The sequence below is a fragment of the Aythya ferina genome (genome assembly GCF_964211825.1).
Source record: "Aythya ferina genome assembly, chromosome: Z".
Taxonomy (NCBI): Eukaryota; Metazoa; Chordata; class Aves; order Anseriformes; family Anatidae; genus Aythya; species Aythya ferina.
In genome coordinates, this window is record NC_140299.1 from 13,828,799 (window position 1) to 13,851,149 (window position 22,351).

The 22,351-nt window shown below is 34.3% G+C and overlaps 1 protein-coding gene across 4 annotated transcripts in view; it reads right to left on the reverse strand.

The window, feature by feature from the left end:
* The window catches only part of RICTOR (RPTOR independent companion of MTOR complex 2), a 79,659-nt gene that overhangs the window by 38,503 nt on the left and 18,805 nt on the right, over nucleotides 1-22,351 (reverse strand). For all 4 annotated transcript variants that reach the window (XM_084503673.1, XM_084503676.1, XM_084503674.1 and 1 more), the window contains 9 exons: nucleotides 14,531-14,595; nucleotides 9,928-10,059; nucleotides 8,845-8,908; nucleotides 5,383-5,509; nucleotides 4,590-4,759; nucleotides 4,270-4,337; nucleotides 2,888-2,955; nucleotides 1,245-1,327; nucleotides 128-215 (listed from right to left, as the gene is read on the reverse strand). In XM_084503673.1, the coding sequence (XP_084359799.1) occupies nucleotides 128-215; nucleotides 1,245-1,327; nucleotides 2,888-2,955; nucleotides 4,270-4,337; nucleotides 4,590-4,759; nucleotides 5,383-5,509; nucleotides 8,845-8,908; nucleotides 9,928-10,059; nucleotides 14,531-14,595 (865 nt within the window). The remainder of the gene's footprint in view (nucleotides 1-127; nucleotides 216-1,244; nucleotides 1,328-2,887; nucleotides 2,956-4,269; nucleotides 4,338-4,589; nucleotides 4,760-5,382; nucleotides 5,510-8,844; nucleotides 8,909-9,927; nucleotides 10,060-14,530; nucleotides 14,596-22,351) is intronic.

The following is a 22,351-nucleotide window of genomic DNA, read 5'->3' on the forward strand; positions in this document are numbered from 1 at the left end:
AATACATTGAAACAGTTAATACAGCCAACAAGCTGACATAATTTGCAACAGAGGAAACAGTAAAGTATTCAAATTTCTATGACTTTAACAGACAGAATTCCTGTGTGAACTACTCTTAAATACTTACCTACACTGAGAAGTGCCTCAATAAATTCTTCGGCAACAACAGGGAGAGGAAGGCGAAATATATCATAAAGAACCTCAAGCAGACCTCTCTGCCAAAAAAAAACAAAAACCAAACAGCCAATGTATAGACTTTAAAATGGTCTTTTTGTTCATTATTTAAAAAAAAGAACTTGAAATTCATTTCTATAAAATTGGTGTCTATTTGGGGGTTTCTTTTTTGGATTACATGCTTATTTGAATATCTAAGGGAATGTGGATAAGAGAAGTAGGGAAGGGGCTTGCTCATTTAAAGTTGTGCTACACTGCAACTGTGAATCCTACAGAAGCCTAGGCTACTTTGATAACTTGGTTTTTTTTTGACCAGTCATTGCTGTGTCCATCAACTTTTTGTTTTAAGCAGTAATTGGGAAGAAACACTTTCGTTTATCTAAAATTCAATGCTTTAAAATCATAACTACAGCTACAATGAGTTTGCTTTGACCTCTGGTCAAAGCAAAAAAATGTATGCACTACTGATATAGTCTGAGTCCATGCAAGTGATGGACTTTCATAATGCCTGCTCTCTGCTTCTATTATCAGCAGACCGGAGACTGTTCGAAATACAAACAAGGAACTAAAGAACCTAAAACCAAGAACAGCAGAAAGCATTTCACAGCACATTAATAAATTTTTAATTTAATTTAAATCACTATGCAATTCTAGAGTTAATTCAGTATCTACATAAAATAATGAAAAGGAACTTAAAAACTAAACAAAACACCTTCATTTACTCCCATATTCTATAATCTATAATTTCACTGCCAAAAATATTTGAGCATATACAAATCTTATATTACTTCCCCATGTCTTTCCCTTTTTGTTCCTCCATTCCCTCCTGTCAGACATACAGGGTGTGCTTTGATTCACACTTCATGGACACAGAAAGAACAAGTAGCTTATTTACGATCACACAGAAAATTTATACAAGAATTACAGACTTGAGTTTGGGGGCCAAGTAAACTTGAGGCTAGTAGTCTCTCAATTGGAGACTGTTTAGACCGCTAAATTTTTTAAAAACATAAATTACGTTAAGACATCCAATAGTATACCTATTCCAGTGCTAAATATTTACCACATACCCGTATTTCCATATTTGGTATGCAGAGTACCCCAATAAGAGACTGAATCCCAGAATTCCCAGGTTTGCACAGACTGATAATACCTAGAGAAAACATTACATGCATAATAATCACTCAAACAAGAACAGCATTAGGCACATTGTTATATTTAATTTCTAGTTTGACTGCAAGTACAAATGACAAAAAGATTTTTCACCTTTGTGTGTCACTACAAAATGTTTAACTAAACTAATCGTACAACTGTTCCCTCACTAAGAACTATAGCTACTTTTGCCCTTTCTACTGTGAGCAGCATATAAGTTATTCATTTGTGTTGAAGAAATGGCAGGAAATCAAAATCGCAAATAAAAATTCATTCTTAGAAATGAAACATATGTAGAACTGAGCACTTTCTGAATCAAAAAACGTATTTTAACCTAACCAATTATTTCACTTAGTTCTTTTTAACCTCTGGTGAATTCTAAACAGCAAGTTTAAGCATAATTGGAATAACACTCCCTTATCCATCATTTTTAATCATTTTTACACGGATGAGAAGGGCTTATCTTCATAGTTTTCAGCACGATTTTTTTTTTCATAGAATCTTACAGCCTCTCTCATAATTTGCTCCTTTTATACTGTCTTTCACTCAATGAGTTTAATATTAACAGGGCAAACCCTCAAATTCTTCTTAAATGTTATAGAATACCACCTGAAGCTAACCATTACATTGATTTTTAAGGCTCACTGTAGAAGTATCACTGCAACTAATGTATTCCAAGACAATTGCTTCTTCAGTCACTTGACCTGTTCAGGCTTATGGCATTAATTCTAAGCATCTGAATTTTGGAAGATACAGCAACATGAGAGAAACTGAGTTCTGAAACAGAGAAACTGGTTCTTAGAATTTTCAAACTTGTCACAAACTCCCCAATCATTTCAGAATATGAGACACTTCGAAGGACATGTGGATGTTAAATTAAGCTTACTGATCCTTTCAAGACTGTTAAAAAAATAATACAAGTAGTCTTAAAAAAATCAGAAAAGTTTTCTATAATTTCTGAACCTTTTCTACGTATAACCTGTAAAGAGCCTATCCAAAATGTTGGTAGGTAGTCATATCATATCATCTGATTAGTTTATTGTGAGACATTGACTTGACTAAAATAATGAGAAATCCCCTGAGGCATTATTCATGTTAGGTACTGTAATGTTACAGGGAAGGGCATAAGAAAAAATGAAAAAGCCCACTTTATTTGATTGAGAAATGTTTTCTACATGAAAAAAAACAAAAAATAGTTCTATACTGGAATTTATCTTCAGCTATAACACTTAGTAAAAGCAGGTGCTAATTAAACTTTACTGTTGAAAATTTTTTGTATAAACAAATAAATTCATTATTCACACTGACAGAACTATCTCAAAGGCAAATTCTTACAATATGATGCTATTTTCAACATCCTTTCACCAACCAAATAGCAAGTACCACCATCAAAGTAAAGCTGACATGGTACTCTATACTGAAGATAGAGCTGCAGCTTGCTGGCAAAGAAAACTACGTATATGTCCCCTAATTTCACGATTGGTACCAATTCTGGAGCTAAATAAACCATTCTATTACACTGAAAAGTCCTTGCCAGTTATTCAACTTAAAGAAATCTTACCTGCCCATGAACGAAATGCTGCCACTATCCCCATTTTGCTAGCTAGGAATCGTGCTTCCCTGTCCTCTCTGTCATAAAACAACAGATCACGATACACAGTTAATTACTGTAAAATAGTGTTATTAATACACCAAGTAAAAAATAGTTAAGAATTTTTTGTATGGGACACAAAATCAGGAATAAGAAAAATCTTATGCCTATTTTTGTGTATATATATATTATTATATATATATATATATATATATATATATATATATATATGCAATATGCACACACAAAGTCTGGAGTTTTTAAGCATTGATACATTTTCTTTTCAGTGGAGTTTCTACAGCAGGAGGCTCATAAAACAGCTATATTTGGCCTATCAGATCAGTCACTCTGAAGACTACAGTAGGGGCCTAAGGATTTGGACACTGTTTCAGTTACACTGACCTAAGCATTTATTGCCATTTGATGATTACAAAACAGGAAAAACCTAAACCCATTAAGTCAATAGAGATGAGGTCCCTATTCCAAGTTCCTACACAAAGAAGTTGTCAGATATGAGACCAGTTATATACTCAGGGCATTATCGAGTCAGTTCTCAGAAATTCTCAAGTATGAAAGCTACAGTATTTGAACAGCCAGTTCCAATGCTTAACTAGCCTCACAGAAATTTGTTTTTCTTATATCAAGTTGGAACTTTTTTTCCTTATTTTTCCCTGCTGTTTCATGCCCTCACACCATGCACCAACACGAAGGGTCAGACTACATATATAAAATCTCTGCAGGGTATTAGACCCAAAACTTGATGCAGTGGTTTACATGAGTTTCAGCACGGAAAATAAAAGACAAAAACCACATCCCTCTGGATGTCAGGGATGCCCTTGATTCTATCAGTTATTCCCCCAGTTGGTTATCATCTATAAAATTTACAAGAGCGCACTCTATCTCATCCTCCAGGTTATTCATAAGGACATTAAACAGCATAGCCTTCAGGCTAAAACCCTACTGTACTCCACTTTTTACTGGATCTCACTTAGTACAATGCCTTAATTACTACCCTCTGAGTCTGACCGAACATAAAACTAGCACTAATATACTCCCATTTGGGATATTTAAAGCAAAGGAACCTATACCTGAAGAAAGTTGGTTGCTTATACATAAATATGAATTGAAAGAAATGTAACGGGGGAGGGGAGAAGAGTAAACCTAATTTCCCTCTTAAATCTTAAATTCCTAACAATGTTTTAGGAAGTTACATTCTAAACAGCTATTGTGTTCAGCTTCCTATAGTTTTGTGTTAGTTCATTACTGTTATTTTGTCACTTTGGAAAGAAGAATAGTTTAATTATAGTTACGTGAACACAACTAGTAGCACAAGTAACAGCAGTAACACTTACTTGAGCTGTCCTTCTGCTGTGTCTGGATTATGCCTGTAGTGAAAATCTGTGTAAGGAGCTAAAATTCGCTAAACAAACAAAAAAAAAGACATGCATTACTTTCACATAAGAATACAGTTAACGGGTTTTGCCCTTTAATCAGTCTCACTCCGATTTGTCATGTTATTTCTTCTTCATAAATCATTAAGCTCTTAGCCTGAAATGTTGCATTTTAAGTATTTGGCATCAACACATTGTGAAATCTGAAGTAAAAATTAAAACATTTTCATTAGCAATACAATGTTTAATTTCTGTCACTAAATAAGTAAAATTGAACCCACCTCTAATTCTACATCTGCTCGCACATATTGTCGGGTCTTTGGATGATTAATGAGGTGTAAAACTGTAGTTATCAGAGCCTCATTTATTCGGCTTAGCTGACAATCAATCACATTTTTCAAGATGGTACTTAAACCACCCCGAAGAGCCACCACCTCAGGATTCTGAAGTGCTAAATGACAAAAAAAATAAATATGTAACTTCAATGAGCGATATGAAAGAAAACATTTCAAGATTTTCAGTATGGAAAAATACAAAGCTGAAAATACTTAAAATCAGCACCAACACAGGGATTTAGTATAGCTCACTGTTCAAGTAACTTCTACACGGACACATACTGATTTTCAAAAGACAGCTAATCACAGTACCCTTTGTAAAAAAAAAAAAAAAAAGGAAAAAAAATTAGTTTTCTGAACACTGTTACATTTGATTGCACTTCTTGTATGGAGTTCTCATGACATTCAATCCATTCATTTTTAGAAACATCAGCTGTAGCAAGGGAGTATTAAGATTACACAAAAATTGGCAAGTATTGAAGTACAGCACAGTACTTGAAACCTTCAGGTACTTAACATATTTTTAGTGTAAGTTAAAATGATTTTGTTTTACGTCAACCTAATGAATAAGTTTATGAAACATTTAGGACTCTTAACATCTGATTCAATACTTACTAAACAAATTCATTTTATTATATGAAAATTCTAATATAAACCTCCTCGAAGAAAAATCCTAAAAAAAAAAAAAAACTGAGGACACCCATATAAGGTTTTCTTAATTAGATTCCAATTATCTTACCTAGTTCACAGATAATGGCTATACATGCTCGAACCATTCTGTCTCTTTCTTGAAGACCATCATTTCCAACTGCTATCAAAGAATTAGTAATAGAGCTGGGGAACAATGAAGCATTCACAGTGATCATCTGCCAAAAAAGAAAGAAAACAAACTCTGGTTTCTTTATAATTCTCTAAATTTACTCACAGATTCACCATCCTTTTGTTTCCTAGATAACACCAGACAAATCATTTTATAAATTAACTTGGCTATATCCTGAGAATACTAAAACTATTTCTATTGCTCTTGAAACTGTTAATTTATCTTCCTGCTTCTGTTTTTTATGTTTTAATTTTGTTACTTACTAAGATAAAATAATAAAGATGACTGCTGCAGACAGAACCATTGCTGCCTTTTTCACATCTTTTCCAACAATTTCTTTATCAACAGAGAACTCTATCCACTGTCAAAAAGTAATCTACACACTCTTCTAGAAGATTAATTTATACTGCGCCAAATTCCTCGATATCTATTCAACTTTAATTAAACTTGGCTTAATTAGCCAAGACTGAAATCTCATGTTTTATAGGGACTTTCATGAGGGTAGAGACAGTCACAGACTACAAAAAAGGATAGCCTAAACTAAAGCTGCTGCTACCTTATTTGGATTCACCCCTAATGAGCAAGACTCTGTGAACACAAAGAACAAAAACAACTAACTCCCCAACACAGATAAGGCCTTGAATACAAAGAGTAAGTAGATATTTCCTCACATTTCTCAGTTTGATAAAATTAAATATGCATATCTCCTCCATACTATGGAACATGAATATTTACTGAAGTTAAACAGATATATTACTAAGGGGAAATACTTTTTTTTTTATCTGACTGTTTTGAAAGAGAACAACATAATGTTATAGCCTACCCAACCACATCACTTTTTCTACTAATAAAAAATTAAGATGTCAAAAAAATGCTCCATCAAACATCTAAGCATATTTGCAAGCAAGTTTCCTAAAGATTTTATTTAGTATCATTTAATTTCCAACAAAACTAGGCTTATCTGCATTACTTTCCCAAAACTGATTTGCATTACATTCATTTTACAGCTCCCTTAGATGTCTTGCAGACGTGCTCAGCCAAAGGAGACTGAACATTGCAAAGAAGGAGGGACGTTTAAGTGAGAAGAGACAAACCATTATGACAAATATTTGAACACTTTAACAAGTTTATTTTTAAGACATGTTTTTGAGAAACTTCTTGTCAAACATAATGTTGTTACCCACAAAACAGGAAGCCTTAAGATAGGGCTCTAAGAAAACCCATACTCTTCCCCACCCACACAGTCTTTCATTTTTACAACAGCAAAAAGTATTAAAGAAGAAGAATTAGCAATAGAATGGGTGTACTAATTTACTCTTTCTACTGACATTAACATGTAATTAGCTTGTGTCCACAAGCAGCATCTTAAAGATGTTTTATTATGGGAGGGTTTTTAGGTTTTAAGAGATGGAGAAAGATTTTGTTTTATACTCATTTTCAAGTACTTCAGTAAACACAATCTTTGCATTTGTTTTCATTCTGCTCTATAGACTTAAATACAATTTTAAAGACAAAGTAAAGAGATGCAAGGTGAATTATAAGCATGTATGATGAAATCTGTAACAAAGACTGTGAAGTCTTTGAAGATCCATTAATAAAAAAGAATAGAAGGAAGGTGGTTCATATATCTCACCCTCACTTCTGCTTCAAAAATAAAACATCCTGCCTCTTAAATTATTTTAAAAGATGGACAGTTTGATGATGACTACTATTAGATAGAGAAATGCTTCTTGAAGTAACTTCATATCACAGTTCTCATGGTTGAAGACACTTGAGTTACTAAGCTCTCACTAGGAAACACCGCTGACAGGACAAAACGTTACCAACAGAAGTACAGTTGAAAAGAGAATTTAAGCACTCAAAGCCCTCAAAAAAAAAAATTAGAAACCAAATTTTAAAAGTTTAAAGTTGTTTTTCTTCTCTCTTGTTCCACTACCTTAACCTGCACTTTAATATTTATAATTTTTTGATTATGAGAAAACAGGACCAGAATTTTACATTTTGCTGTTCTTCTTTATGAAAAGGATAAGAAAAAAGAAACGATTTAAAGTTCTGTATCTGTACTATTCTCAAGAATTTTTGCTACCAAATTGAAGTAAAGAATTGTGTCTAGACTTTAGAATGGAAAAGCATAGTTCTGAAGTGCTGACAAGACCCAGTTCAGATCTTCAACAGCTCACCAGATAACAGCATCTTCTGTGTAAATTAATTAATTCTGCCTGTTTGTAATATTTGCAGTTCATTCTCCTCTCCTATACCTTTACACAATCTTTTAGGGATCCTGGTGTCAAACAACCAAGTGTGAGCCAAATAAAAACAATTCATCATAAATATGTTTCCATTCCATCTTCATATTGAAGTTGCTACAGCCTGACACTGAAGCTCTCTTTAAACCAGATTAAGAAAGAACATGTATAAATGGATACTTCTTGAAGTACCTCTGCAACTTACACAGATGATCTATTTTTTTTGCCCTTTTTTTGTAAGCTTTAAAACTTTCAACAATTGTGCCAAACAAGCATATTGTCTCTTCTGAAAGAGAAAAGAAATCGCATATCAAGGCTCCATATTTTCAACCTAAACATATATATATGTATACATACACACAAACTAATGATTAACACTATGATCCTTGGTAACAACTTCCAAATAATTCAAGCCTTCCCTGAGCCTTCATTATTTTTTTTTTATGATGTTCAGTAGAAGAATATGAGCAAGACAAACAACAGCAACAATAGAAAAGTCCAGTACAAAGGCATAGTACTATACTACCTAAGAAAATAGCTTCAGTAGCTGTAATATGCTAGTCTCTCAGGGATCAGCTTACAGTATCCTGCAAAGACTAAGTATGTTTTATCATGTAACTGAGAAAACTATGGATAGCATTAACCTCTAAGGATAAAGCAGCAAGGCCAAAAGCATTACTTGATCTGATTATCCCAACAAATGGCAATTTGCCTTATTTCTTGAGTGGCAGAAAAATCTTGAATCCTTCATTCACAGATGTTTCACATTTCACATTTAAGTGTAACAACTTAAAGATGTTACAAAATCAAGTTAAATCATAAGAAGAAACTTAATACCTTTATAACCCTTGCACTCATCATTTGATGAATTGTTTCCAAATCTTACTCAGTTTTATATCCATCAAAATAAAAATCAGGAGATTTTGTAAACCACTCAAGATTCTCAGTCATAAGAGATTAAAATCAAAATAAGTCTCAGCACTTTTTTTTTTTTTTTTTTTTTTAAATTAACAGCTATAGTTTCTTCTCACATGATAAAATGAGAGGCTGTGAAAAAGATCTACTAGTGGAGAAAACCTGGAGTCAACACAGCTGACTACCAGAGCTGATAAGACCACATATACTTAGATTTTACCTTTCTGACTAATCGAAGTGCTTGTGTTCTTTCTACTTCATTACTCTGCTGTATGTCAATGCACCTAAAATAAGTTAAAAAACATTTTTGTTTATATCAAGAGCAACTTTAGTCTTAACTGTTAACATCTCACATTAATAATATTCCTACAACTGAATAAACAGAAGATAAATTATTATGAATGATTGTTTAAAAGTCTGCTTTTCAGTAAACATATTCATGGTTAGACAATCAGTTCCAGTTTATATTATTTACAGTTATCCTCATTACAAGTAAATCACTAGAATGCTCTTGAACATACAGTGACAAAGCATAACAGTTTCAACAATTCTGAGCTAGCTGCATGTGTCATTTCAAATAAGACTAAACAAAAGCATTTGTAATATTTCAATTTTTTCTATATGCTTTCAGAAAAACCCCTTTGCCAAGAAAATTTATCACCACACTAAAATTGAGCATCTGTGTATATATGAAAACAAACACATACATATCTGAACATTAAATCGGGTAATTTTAACAAAGGAAGCTTTTAACAAAGGAAGCACTATAAATGATAATTAGATCTAGTCACCACACTGGCCTTATTATCTCATTGTTAGTTTGCCCTTTGGTATCTTTATGTTGGGTCATGGTTTATACTTAGATTATAAATTCTTGGGCATGAACTACTTTTTTGTCCTGACTTTGTGCTAGAGGCCCTAAAGCAGTATGATGATATTAAGAATTGGAACAAATCTGACAAAACTAGAGACATGAAAATTACTATGGTTTCAATTTGCTAATAATACTGTGGACTAATTTACAATTAATGGCATTTATGATACAAAAACGTTTTTAATGTGTCTAATTTTTTTAGATTGTTCTTAGGATATCATGTACTAGGATGGCATTTTATTTGGATTAGCCGGTGTGATGTATTATCCAACTTTTTAAAGAAGTACATTATTCACCCTGAAAAAAAAACAGACTTTTATAAAAGTATATGTGAAGAATGTAAGAGGATACAAAACCATGTTTTCTCACCTCTCTCAACAGAAAAAAATAAGTACAATTTTACAATTTACGACAAGAAGGGAAAATTACCTTGCTATCAAGTAATCCACTTTCAACTTTAGCACCTTCTGAAGAATACTGGAGTCTCGAATGAGATAGCGGAGGGCTCGCAATCCTGCTGCTCGCACCTCTTTTGCTTCATTTAGTAAAGCTAACCGCAGACTACAATGAAAAAAACAAAGGGGGCAAACAATTACATAGCAGCAGGTATACTTCACCATCTGAGATGCAGATACTACTAACTTACTTTAAACAAGTCAGATTTTTGAAGAGAAATACCCTATATTAATTTTCTTTGAGATATTCACCTGTACAGTCTAGAAGACAAACCCTCACCTTGCCAGCAGATGTAGACAATATATTAATATGAACAAAGTCAGATTTTTTTTGTTGTTTTAGAACAGTCTGTATACCCCTGAAACAAAATATGACCAAGACCTGCATATGACTTGTTATTTGATGAAACAGTTGAGCACAGTATTAGTCTTGAAAAAGTATTCCAGATTAGTTAAAATTTTCAGAAAGTTTAACAGATAGAAAGCACTTCCTACTCTGCTGCACTGTGAATCCATATGCATGGATCTTCAGAATAATGTCTAGACACCTGAGACAAAACTCATCCCTGCCTATGGCATGGCTGTTAGAATTAAATGATCTTTGAGGTCCCTTCCAACCCAAGCTATTCCATCCTATGAAATTTGAACTTTAACTATTACACGCATTGCTCTAAAGATATTATGACATCAGTATGCTTATATGAAATACGCATGTCAGTGCAAAATACCTAACTTAAGCAGCGCTACACAGCATAGATTTCTACAAATTTCATTTCAAAATATAATTGACATGTACTTCTCTTTAGACAGATTTTGAAAGTGTTTTGCTTGCACACCAACGAACTCTCCTAAATCCAACATGATAATTTAATTCCTAAATCCACCAGCAAGGTTTAAAAAAAAGAAAAGGAAAATATGAAAAAACAAGATCTTGAAGACCTCCAAAAATAGAGTTTGAAAGTGTTGTGACACTGTCCTTCTGAAGTTCCTCAAAAGATTTTCCCGTCTTCCTTAAATACAAAGGAAGAAAAAACTTTTAGCCATATATTTTAGGAGGATTGTTTCAGTAGACATCTGAGAACGTAAACACTGTAGCTAGTGAGACTGAATTTCAACCTATACAAATAGATTTTTCTTTTGTTTTTATTCGAAGACGGTCATGCATGGTAATAAACTATTCCAAGACCAAGATCTTCTGAATCTTTCTGAAGGTGAGTTAGTCAGTCCATGTAAGAGTCACTATAAAAGGAATCTACTTCTAGATGATGTCTAGACCAAGAAGAAAGGCTGCAATACTACATGCAAATACAGATAAACTGATTTGTGCTTTCAGCACTGAGGAAGACCATCTATATTGTAATATCAGATATGATTCTTCATATAAAAAAAATAAGCTGAAGTAGTAGAAAAACATGACGTTAGGAAAACTTCCTTTACAAGAGCTGAACTACAGAAGTTATTTCCAAGTCCTTCAGGAAAAGCAGACAAAAGGAAAGATAAGTAACCCTTCATCTGCTTTTAACAGATAACAGGTATTCTTTAGATCATGAATCATATTTTGTTTCTAGTGTTGCAGACTGGTAGAGATGGAAGTCAGAGATGAGTGTAAGACTTACTTCTTCTCAACAGTATTTTTCTGTTTGCACTTCTACCTCACAATTTGTAATTGGTTTGGATATTCCAGTTTAAGACACTTCCGTGGAGATTCTAAGACAGAAGGTACCAATTTCCCATGAAAACAATGACATAGCTATCATATTTCTTATTAGGACAGCCAAATACAGCATCTGGATTCCCCCCTACCCCCTCACCATCAAGAAAAGTTCATTTACTTTTATATTTGAGAGGAAAACATTTTTTGAATAGCAGAGCAAACAATCTTTAGACAAAGATAGGCATGTGTGTTTGTACACATGGACATAGGTTCTGGCTTCTCAGGCAGAACTCCACAAGCAGAAAGTTCTTAAAAATGGATCACATCACAGAAAGAATAAAGCGATTAAAAGACAGAAGTATGAGACAAACAAATGTTTTCTTCACATTAAGTCATTGTTTTGGAGATGTGTATGGAGATTCCTATCCTGAAGTCTTTTTTAATATATTAAATATCAGACTAAGAAGTGAAAATGGTGGAAGAATTGAGGAAATCCATCATCAGTATTATCACTGGCCCACCAAGCTTCGCATCTAAGAGTCTGGAAAGAACATTAATATGAACTATCTTCATATATTTGCTAACATTTGAACAAAAAGGATTCCAAAGCTCATCCAGATGACTGTTTATCAGATATTCTTTTAAAGGAAAGCTAACTACATGAAGCAACCAGAATAGTTTATGTGAACTATATTCTGCTAATCTTTTGAAAGAGTTGGAAAGAGTTATTACAACAGCATACTAAAAAGGAAACACCTTCCTAACATAGTAATAACCAAAAACTTCCACATAAGGTGTTGCTGAAGATTGTATTAAAGGATATAAAGACATTACAGGGTGATGAAAAGTAGTCACACAAATCAAAATCTGAAAAGATGAATGCAAAGAGCAGAGATGAATAAATGGAAGATTTTTATCCTGAAAAGTTTTATCCTGATTTTTATCCATTTAAGTATCAGGTTCACAATCTCCTTTGTTAGACAGTACTTAACATACAATTTGTAATTTGAAAAAAGGATGGGGGGAGGTTACAGAGGACGTTAGGATGGGGCTATAAGAATCTTCAAGGGAATTAAAAAATTATGCCTATGCAAAACTGACAATACGAAGAAAACTGAAGATTGTTAAATGTGAGTTAATACACAGAATTCTAGAACAGCCACCAGATCTAGAAAATGATTTCGATCTGTCCACTGTGTGCATCTGTCTGAAAGCTGAAAATATATTATGATGCAAGAAAAACAGTAAACTTGTCCAAGTATTTTCAGTGTCACTACAAAAATGAGAAGCATCACCTAAGACAGCATTAGGGCTGAAAACTTTAATACTGATAAAAATCTGGAAAAACTAACGAAGGATGTAATTAGAAAGAATATTCACTAACTACTAGGTACTACAGGAACCTACTACTACAGGTTCATTCTTAAGCTTTTCTCTTAAATCATCTCATCTACTCTCTACAGTAAGATAATGCTTTTTTTTTTTTTTTTTCCCTCACAGATCTCTGATCCAGTCAGATACTTGTATATATTGTGAATTTTGTATGGGTAAAGCTTCCTGGCACATTACTAAGAGACCTCAAAAGCTTCTGAGGCCTACCAACACTCCATTTTCTTCATGGTTCAAGGCTTCCTCTCTGCTGTCAATGGTATGGTGCTCTGGGAACCGGCAAAACCAATCTACACTGGGAATGACAACAAAATGTGTCACTATTATCTCCAGCTGCTGGCAAGAAGAAACTATGATCAGGTACCTGGAGTAAAAAGAGAATGAGTTCCAAAAAACAGACCTTTTAACTCAAGAATAATTGCAATTACTGCAGACTAGGATATCAGAAAAGTATAGACTACAACTGTCTTTAGTTTGGTTAAATTGTCCATCAAGGTTACTGACTCCAAAACCCAGAACTTCATATGAAAATTGTAATTCTTCTTGAAATCACTTATTCCTTTATAGTGTAATGCTTTGAAGTTAACAATTCATACTCTAAATAAAGAAACTTGCACACTGTTTCCTGCATCCAAATAACTGTTCTCATCTTCAAAGAAAAACAAGTTTATTCTGTACTGCAAGATTTGTATATGAAAATCTAGGATAATCTTAAGAAAATCAGAAGAGCAAATTATAAAATTATACATTATTTCCAAAGGAATATATATATATATACTTAGCCTAACTCAAGGTCGCTTCCTAAAATAATTTAAAAATTCAGCACTTGCAAATTTCTCAGAAAATTCTCAAATTTTTGCTATGTAGCAAAATAAACCACAAACAGAATATTGAAATATTAAAACATTAAATCCTAAATCTTTTTTTTTTTTTTTTTTTTTTCACCCCCTACCAGCAAAGCTGAGCCTAAGGACCAATTTACTTATGTCTACACAAAAACACAAGTTCTGGGAACAGTCAGGTAGTTCTTTTGACTGTCAGAAATTGAGACAAAATACAGGAAAATTCCATTTGAAAGCATATACATCATGTTTTAGGAGAAAGGAAAGCAGTCCCACAAATCATACACACACGCAGAAACTAACAAAAAGTTTATCTTTAAATCTTAGTTCTACTACATTAATAGTATGCTCCAAATTGTATAAAAAATGTTCTTTTAAACAAGCCCTTTCTGCAAGTATTAAGATGTTATATTTTTTTTACATTTCTGAGAAAACATAATAGAGAAATCTACACTTTCATTTGGATTTTTTCCCCCCCCCCATCCTGAAAGCGTATAACGTATTTCTGATTTTACTCATTAAAGTATTTGCAAGGCATACATTTGCATTATGACATTTTAAACATACTGGAAATACAAAAATCTAGTTTCAAAAGTACAAATAAAATTGATTTAATTGTAACTAGAACAATGAAAGTACCCTACTATTACCAAAGTACCCTAAGTATTATTCTAGCGTTCCTTATTACTTACCATATTATGATGCTGTCATACGTAAAACCTAGCTTTTCTTCTGCATGGCCAGTATTACAAAGAAGCTGAAAGTACAAGAAGGAATCTATTACTAATAACTCTTTAACAATTACTATTTAAAACCTAAGATATTTGGTAATGTTGCTGAAGTAACACAAGGAATTTCATTCATTGCAAGGGGAGGGAAGTGTACCAACTTCAGATTTCCCTGAAAAATTTTGCTGACAGATTCAGTTCCTGTATACATACCAGACACACAAGCCTTTGGCCTCTCTTAGTAGATAGGCAGTTGTGCAAGTTCCTAAATTGCTTAGTGGTCAATTTTTCAACTATTTTCACAAGCTATGCTTCAGATTGCTCTTTTTGCTGCCTTTAGACTCTTTTTGGAAAAAGCACTGGTTAGGCAATTGGTAGCCTCAGCAGACAAAGGAGACTGAAGTCAAAGCACATAAAACACTTGCATTCAAAAATACAATTTGGGTGACAGTTTTGAAGTAAAGCTAGACACTGATGGTCCACAGCCATGTTTCATTCACCCACAGCAGCAGAGGCATAGAAAAAAAAACTGAGAAGTAGTTGCAAATGGTAAGGGTCTCATAGCTGCCATTTACCCTAACCTCTCATCTATTCCACAGGATTTTTTTTTTGGTACCTCTGAAAAAATCATTGCAAAGTTTGAGTTTATACCCATAAGCTATAGCAATTTCTGAACACTTCAGCCTCATCTGTCAGTTTTGAGCACAAAACTGCAGACTTACAAGTGCTTTTTTTTTTTTTTTTTTTTTTTTTTTTTTAAGTCCACATCCAATTTCAAAAGGAGCAATCTACTGCTTGCCATGTTTTAACCTCTCAAGAAAAGAACAATAGTCTCTTCTTTAAGAAGTACTGGTATTGTTCTCTTTTACAATGGTGGCAAAGATCCTAGTCTTCTCATTTACCTAAAATAATAAAATAATTTAGTATTAGATCCAAATGCCAAAGTACTCGGACAAAGCACTTCCAAGAACTCAAGTGACTGATTGCAACAGATTTGCATTATGTCCTCTCCTTTGGAAATAGGTATGCATTCAAACCTAAGCCACCGCAGTATCAACAGTTTGTCCTCAGTGAGAAGCTCAGTGTTTGTACAACTAGTGAATACTACTGGTCTGAAGTTAATAACATTTATCAAACACTATGCTCATTTATTATTAAACCCATTTTATTAGCATGATGGTTCAAATTCAGACTGCATTTTGGTTTATGCTCAATCAGAACAAATTCTTCCAAAGATGACATTACATTTTAGGAAATTCTTTTTTATACTGATTATGCTGAAATCCAAAGTTATCAGTGAAAGATTATTTGAGCCAAATATGGAGATGATCCAGGCCAATCTAATAATCTAGAATTAACTGAAATATTTTTGGTTTTACATTTTTCTTAGCAATGGCTATATGCAGAGAAGATTATAAAACAAAGAAAGTTACTACATAACCCATTTTACCTGAGAACCACACAAGTTGGAAAAGATCTCCCACATCATTAAGTCCAACTGTTAAAACTAGCACTCACTGCCAAGTCTACCAATAAACCATGTCCCTAAGCACCACATCTACATGTCTTTTCAATACCTCCAGGTATAGTGACACAACTACTTCTCCAGCGGCCTGTTCCAATGCCTCCCAAGCATTTCAGTGAAGATTTTTTTTCCTTCAAATATCCAAAACTCCCCTGGTGCAACCTGAGGCCACTTCCCTCTTGTCCTATCACTTGCTGCTTTGGAAAAGAGACCGATCCCAATCCTGCTACAGCCTCCTTTGAGGTAGTTGTAGAGAGTGAGCCTGAGCCTCCTGTCCTCCAGGACAGACAACTCCAGTTCCCTCAGCCACTCCTCATCAGACTTGTTCTCTAGACCCTTCACCAGCTTCATTGCCCTTCTCTGGGCACACTCCAGCACCTCAGTGTCCTTCCTGTAACGAGGGGCCCAAAACTGAACACAGTGCTCGAGGTGCGGCCTCACCAGAGCCAAGTACATGGGGACGATCACTTCCCAAGTCCTGCTGACCACACTATTTCTGATCCAAACTAGGATGCTGTTGGCCTTCTTGGTCACCTGAGCACACTGCTGGCTCATAGTCAGTCAGTTATTGACCAATACCTTCACCTCCCTTTCCGCCGGGCAGCTTCCCAGCCAAAATTAAACTAGACAATCATGTGCATTAACTAGTCATGATAATATGTCGTATCCTACAATCAGTCTATTTTTGCCATGTTGTTGGACTGCCTAAGGCCACCACTGCTGCTTTAGCATTTCTATTGACATCTTATGAACTGTAAAAATTGGCTGGCAGAGTGTAAGCAAAATAGTGTGAGAAGACAGTGAGTAAAAACACTTTTGTTCAGTTTCAGACAGGCTCATCAACAGTTGTTTAGGCTTGTCATTTATACATCTAACCTCACCCCATCATTCTATCCCAGAGAGAAATGAGAAATCCTAATTTAACATACAGCAGACTACCTTTTTCCTACTAAAACAGCCTTTTTCCTACTTCAAAAGGATTAAAAAGGAATTGTAATTCTGAAGTGGAGTTTCTTTTCTGAGGAAATAAAAGATAAGCAACACACTTTACAAGGTAGTTGCAGTTTAGCAACAGCTGAATGTACGTGCAACTCTTTCAAACCTTCAAACCCAAAGCACAAAAACAAGTCTTTCTAATATGACACTTAATTTCAGCTATACAACTGCAGAAAAATTCTCCATTATTTATTTGTAAATAGACAAGAGAAGTAGCCTTTAATTAAGGGAAGTCAGAAGACTGCTTAGCAAGGAGTTGGAAATGCTTTAGGGCAACCAGTCCCACAGTCACCAACACATCAAGGGGATAAGGAGTAGAGAAGTCATTCAGCTTTGTTAGCAGCAGCCTGAAACTCTTCCCTAACTTATGTGTATATGAATACACATTGGTAGTAAACTGAATTGAATACACTGGTGGTAAACTACCACCTAAACAGAAATTAACTAAAAATGTAACAGGTATTTACCCCTTGCAGACACTGTCAATATGCTTTATACTGTGAGGAATGTTAAGCCCATCATTGCTCAAAATTGAACAAAATCAAAACCTTGCTTTTGCAGAATAAGTTGTAAGTAGAAGCAATGATATGGAAAATTCTGTTTAAGTTTACATAGGAAAGTAGAGTACATTGTCAATATTTGTTTCCCGCCCTTACTCAAGTGACATTCTTTGCTAGATTTATTTAAACTGTACATTAAGCAGAACTCTTAAAAACAAAGATGCTCATCTTCTCATTTTAGCTTAGTCCTTCCAAGAAAATCTAATTTTATTTATTTGCCCGCCCACCATTAATTCTTCACTAATTTTGTTAACTCTAACAGCACTTATGGATAGATAGAAACCTCATGTAACTTGTTCATTGTACCTATCATGTGTTTTCCTTTGTCTACCTGCACCAATGTTTTCAACTTGCCAAAGTTATGTACCTTTTTGTACCTGCTAATGGTTCTGTCCCACCAAGTCCAAAACAATGGCATGATTTTCATGCCATTGTTTTGGACTTGGTGGGACAGAATGTACTTTGTGCTTATTGTAATAGTTCCATGGATCAGTCTCAAAATATGCCCCTACTGACACACGCTCCTGTTTAACTTGCAAAGAGAACTATCATTACAAAATGCAGAGGTTTTACCCAGAAAGCAATTGGCAAGATGAAACGTGACAAATCGCTGGTCCTGATAAAAGACTGTCATTACAGGTACTCTCATGCCTTTCAAAGGAACAAGATCTTTTTTATCCTTTCATTAACTAAAAGAGGTGCTGCAGCTGCCATGCACAGAACAGTAGCCTGTGGACAAAGGTCAGATTCTGAAGTGCCACTATGTTGCCCCTACCATCTGGAACACAAGCACACATCTGAGGCAACTCTTCTGTCACTGCACTTACCACACATTTTGTTTCAGTGGTCCCAAAATGAAACTAAAGCAGAAGATGTGTTCCAGGAACACACCTAGCCTGCTGCAACTGCTAAAGGGCATTCAGTTCTCAGGGCTGGACTAGAAGTAGTCCAAAGTAACCATTCTTTACCAATTGCATGCAGCATTAGCATTACCTCTTCAGTACCAATTGCTTTTCTTTATGTGAGTACTCCCAAAAAGCACAACTCCGTTAATAGAGAGATACACCTGATCTTGAAGTTCAGTCATGAAACCTAATTGTATTTTGGAAGTTTCCTCAAGTTTAATTGCTGTGGGAATACAAATATCTGAATGCAGTAATTACCAAAACGTGATAGTGTTTACATGTACATGTATGTGGAGCATCTCTCACAGAGAATGAACACAAAATTGGCTGAGAAAAATACAAGACTAGCTACTGGCTGTTTATTCACATTCTAAGGGGCCAGTTACTTAAGTATTGACTTTCCTTAGAACTTACATAATGCAGCGTGTTTACAAGATTTCCAGCTAGAAAACAATTTAAAAGATGGACAGCAAGATCAGAATTCAAAGTCTTGCAGTGATTTGGAGTGCCCAAAATGGGTAATAAAATTTAATTAAAGGGAACAGTGTATCATGTCAAGTTAACACATTAAGAGTCATAGAAAAACTAAAAGGAGCCCAGCAGAAAAATACAAGCTGTCCAGAAAGCCTTCAGGATGTCAAATACAGTAACAATTCTGAAAGTAAAGCAAGATCTGAGTTACAGCAACCTATAAACTAAATGAGTTAATGTGATGTCATCTCCAAAAAGTAATTTTACCACTGGAAATAATAATAAGATTGCATTATATATGAGATTAAGACATTTTTCTACTCAGGATACTCTTAAAATGCAGTGCCCCAAATTGTGTTTTAAGACCAAACAAACTGGAAAAAGTACAGCAACAAAATATACAAGGCAGGCAGAAAATAAACCCATGAAGGCTGAGCAACTGGGTTTATTTAGTCTATTAAAAAAGAAAACTGGCAAAAGTAAGGCTGGATTGATATATGCTTAAAGGCAATAAAGTCATGGAAGCTGCTATAAAGAAGATACTGTTCAGTTGGTCTTCATACTTTAGATATTTGCTCAGTTACAAATGTCTGGCCTTAAATATTTTAAAGGCAAAACCTTGCCACTTTCTTTACATTTCACTTTCAAATAACATTAAGCAAGTTAGTGATTACGGACCAAAAGCAGTCATTTTTGTTGATGGCTCAATTCCTGACAAAGCTACATCTGTCATGTTTTTGACTGTGATACCGAACAACTAATATATATTTTGTAGTACTGTAGACACAGGCAGTACCAGAATACTACAGTCTGCTTGTGGCTTGACATTGCTATAATTCACTAGAATTGCAATTGATTATCATATCATTAAAGTTCACGGGATTAAGCAAATACACATGTTTTGTACACACACACACAACATGCAGGCAATTCTAACACGCAAAACAAGTCAACTCTAAAATTCAGAGTTTTTGATATTCATATAAATTAATGTGAACAACAGAGAGTATCTTTGAGTGAATGATTTAATGCTTGTACAAAATGATCCTTACGCTAGGTCAGACAGTGACTAACTTACAGTGAAGGTTTTTTGCATGTTTACTGTCAGCTATGAGTTTTTCATGCTACTTGGATGAGTCACAGCAATATGAGTAACACATCAACATATCTTGGAAACAGTAGCTCAAAACAACAAAACCACAGGAGGTCAACAGCATATACTGAGTACACACTAAGTGCAATTTTACATTTTACACAATAGCCATAGCAATTAATAGGTAAATTTTGGTAGTATTCCATATGTCCAAAATGCAATTATTACACTGTAATTTTACGAACAGTTTGAACCACCAGTTGTAATATTTATGAGTAGAACACCTAGTAGATTCTAGTCTTGTAGTAAGACTTTACCAAAACTACAGACTCTGGATTTAGACCCATTTACGCTCAAATTTTGTTCTGCAGCTGAATGCCACTCAGCAGTGGTTCTGTTCCTATCTGCTACATATGTTTATGAAGTGGTATCAAGTTTTGTCTATAGTGGTATAGGTATTTGGACAAATATTACAGTCGCCAACAACGGCATTCAGATTCAGAGATACTTGGGTTTTACAACAGATGGACAAGACCCTAAAATGACAACAGAAGCAGAGCATAAAACCATGCAATAGACGATGAATCCGATAGAGACTCTGAAAACCTCTGGAGCCCCATACTCAATCCACATCCTAGCAGACTGGAAATACACTTTTCAATATCACTGGTGCTATTCAACTGCTAGGGCCAAGATAAAATGAATTATGTTTCATTTTATCCTTAGAGAAGAGAACTTTCTCTTTGAATAAAAAACGTCTAACAGCATCTGTGAACATTTTAAAAAAATTCATTATTTAAATGTGGTTTTAGTTAAAAAGGTAACAATCTCTCAGAAGGTAATAGTGGAATAAACCTTCTTTAATACAGGATTCTAAATGAATACTTCAAATCCAAATGATAATTTTCCACTAGGTAAATGCAATTGTACAGTTCCTTCTGGTTTTCAGTAATGTATCACTTACTACTTCTCATGGGGGTGGGGAAAAACCCAAAGAAATAACCATCATGTTTTGCTATTAATCAGCAGAAGTTGGGAAACTTCAAGGTGCTTGCCTTATCTGTCTGGCCATACAAACGAAAATTGGTTAAGCCTAGTCAGCTCACTGAAGCCAAAGGCACATGCCAGCCTTATGAACTGTCTGCGATAACTGAAGATGTCCCTGATCATTTACTAGAGGTCAAATTCTCAGTTTCCAGGTCAAAATTCAGGTTAGTTTAAATAGTGAGGCAGGTAGTTTGAAAGGAATGGGATTACATTTGTCTAATACAAGCTAGGCAGTAGTTCATAAACCATTTTACCCGCAGAACTCCAGCTTCAAGTATTAGCTGATGAACAACAAACAAGGTGAAAAAAATTGTAACGATATGTACTTTTCAATAGCCTGAATATCACCAGAATTGTGAATATGAACGTCTTTGAGAATAAAATGTAAACATTATAGCAACTGTTAGGTAAGAATAACCCCATGTTCACTCAAAAAGCCAAGAATATGAACATTATTATTTCATTTTTTATTAACAACGAGTACTATCTAATGTTTGATGAATTAAAACAAGTTTCTAAAAAAAGTATCATGTATACAGTATACTTTGCTCGGTTAAGAACCGGTAAGTGGTGATTCAGAAACCACTAGTTAATACTGCTCTTAAAGGGAAGGAAAAATGAAAATTAAATATCTGACGTGCAAATTTAATACAAAAATATCTGCCTCATAGCATCAGTCTTGAACATAAAGGAAGAAATCATGCTGACTGCTAACCACGGTTATTTTAATAATTTTTATATAAAATTATTTTATTTCTGCATAAAATCCTGGAGTCTAGTTCATTTTTTTTTTAAAGGATATTTATTTTCATTCTCCTTAATTAAAAAGATGAAAAAAAATCAAAAAATAATCAAAAATCGAGCCTTCTTTCAAGGAAAGAAACCCAAACTTAACATACCTCAGATGTCTTGTCATTAATGCCAACCAAAGTCTACCACAGTCTCTGCCAGGAAAGTCTATGTTAGCTAAAATTTCCTGTTTTCACATACATATAGGTATTTTGCTTTACCTGACCACAAAAGTAGAATAGTATTTCTTCCAAATGTGAGAGCTGTCTATCCTTGAAGGAAAAAAAAAATGGGACAACAGGGATCAACTGCCTGGTGCTGACATTTTCCTACCTTATATTTTTTTTTTTTTTTTTTTTTTTTTAAAGTGTAATAATATTTCTAGAGGAGAGGTTAAGT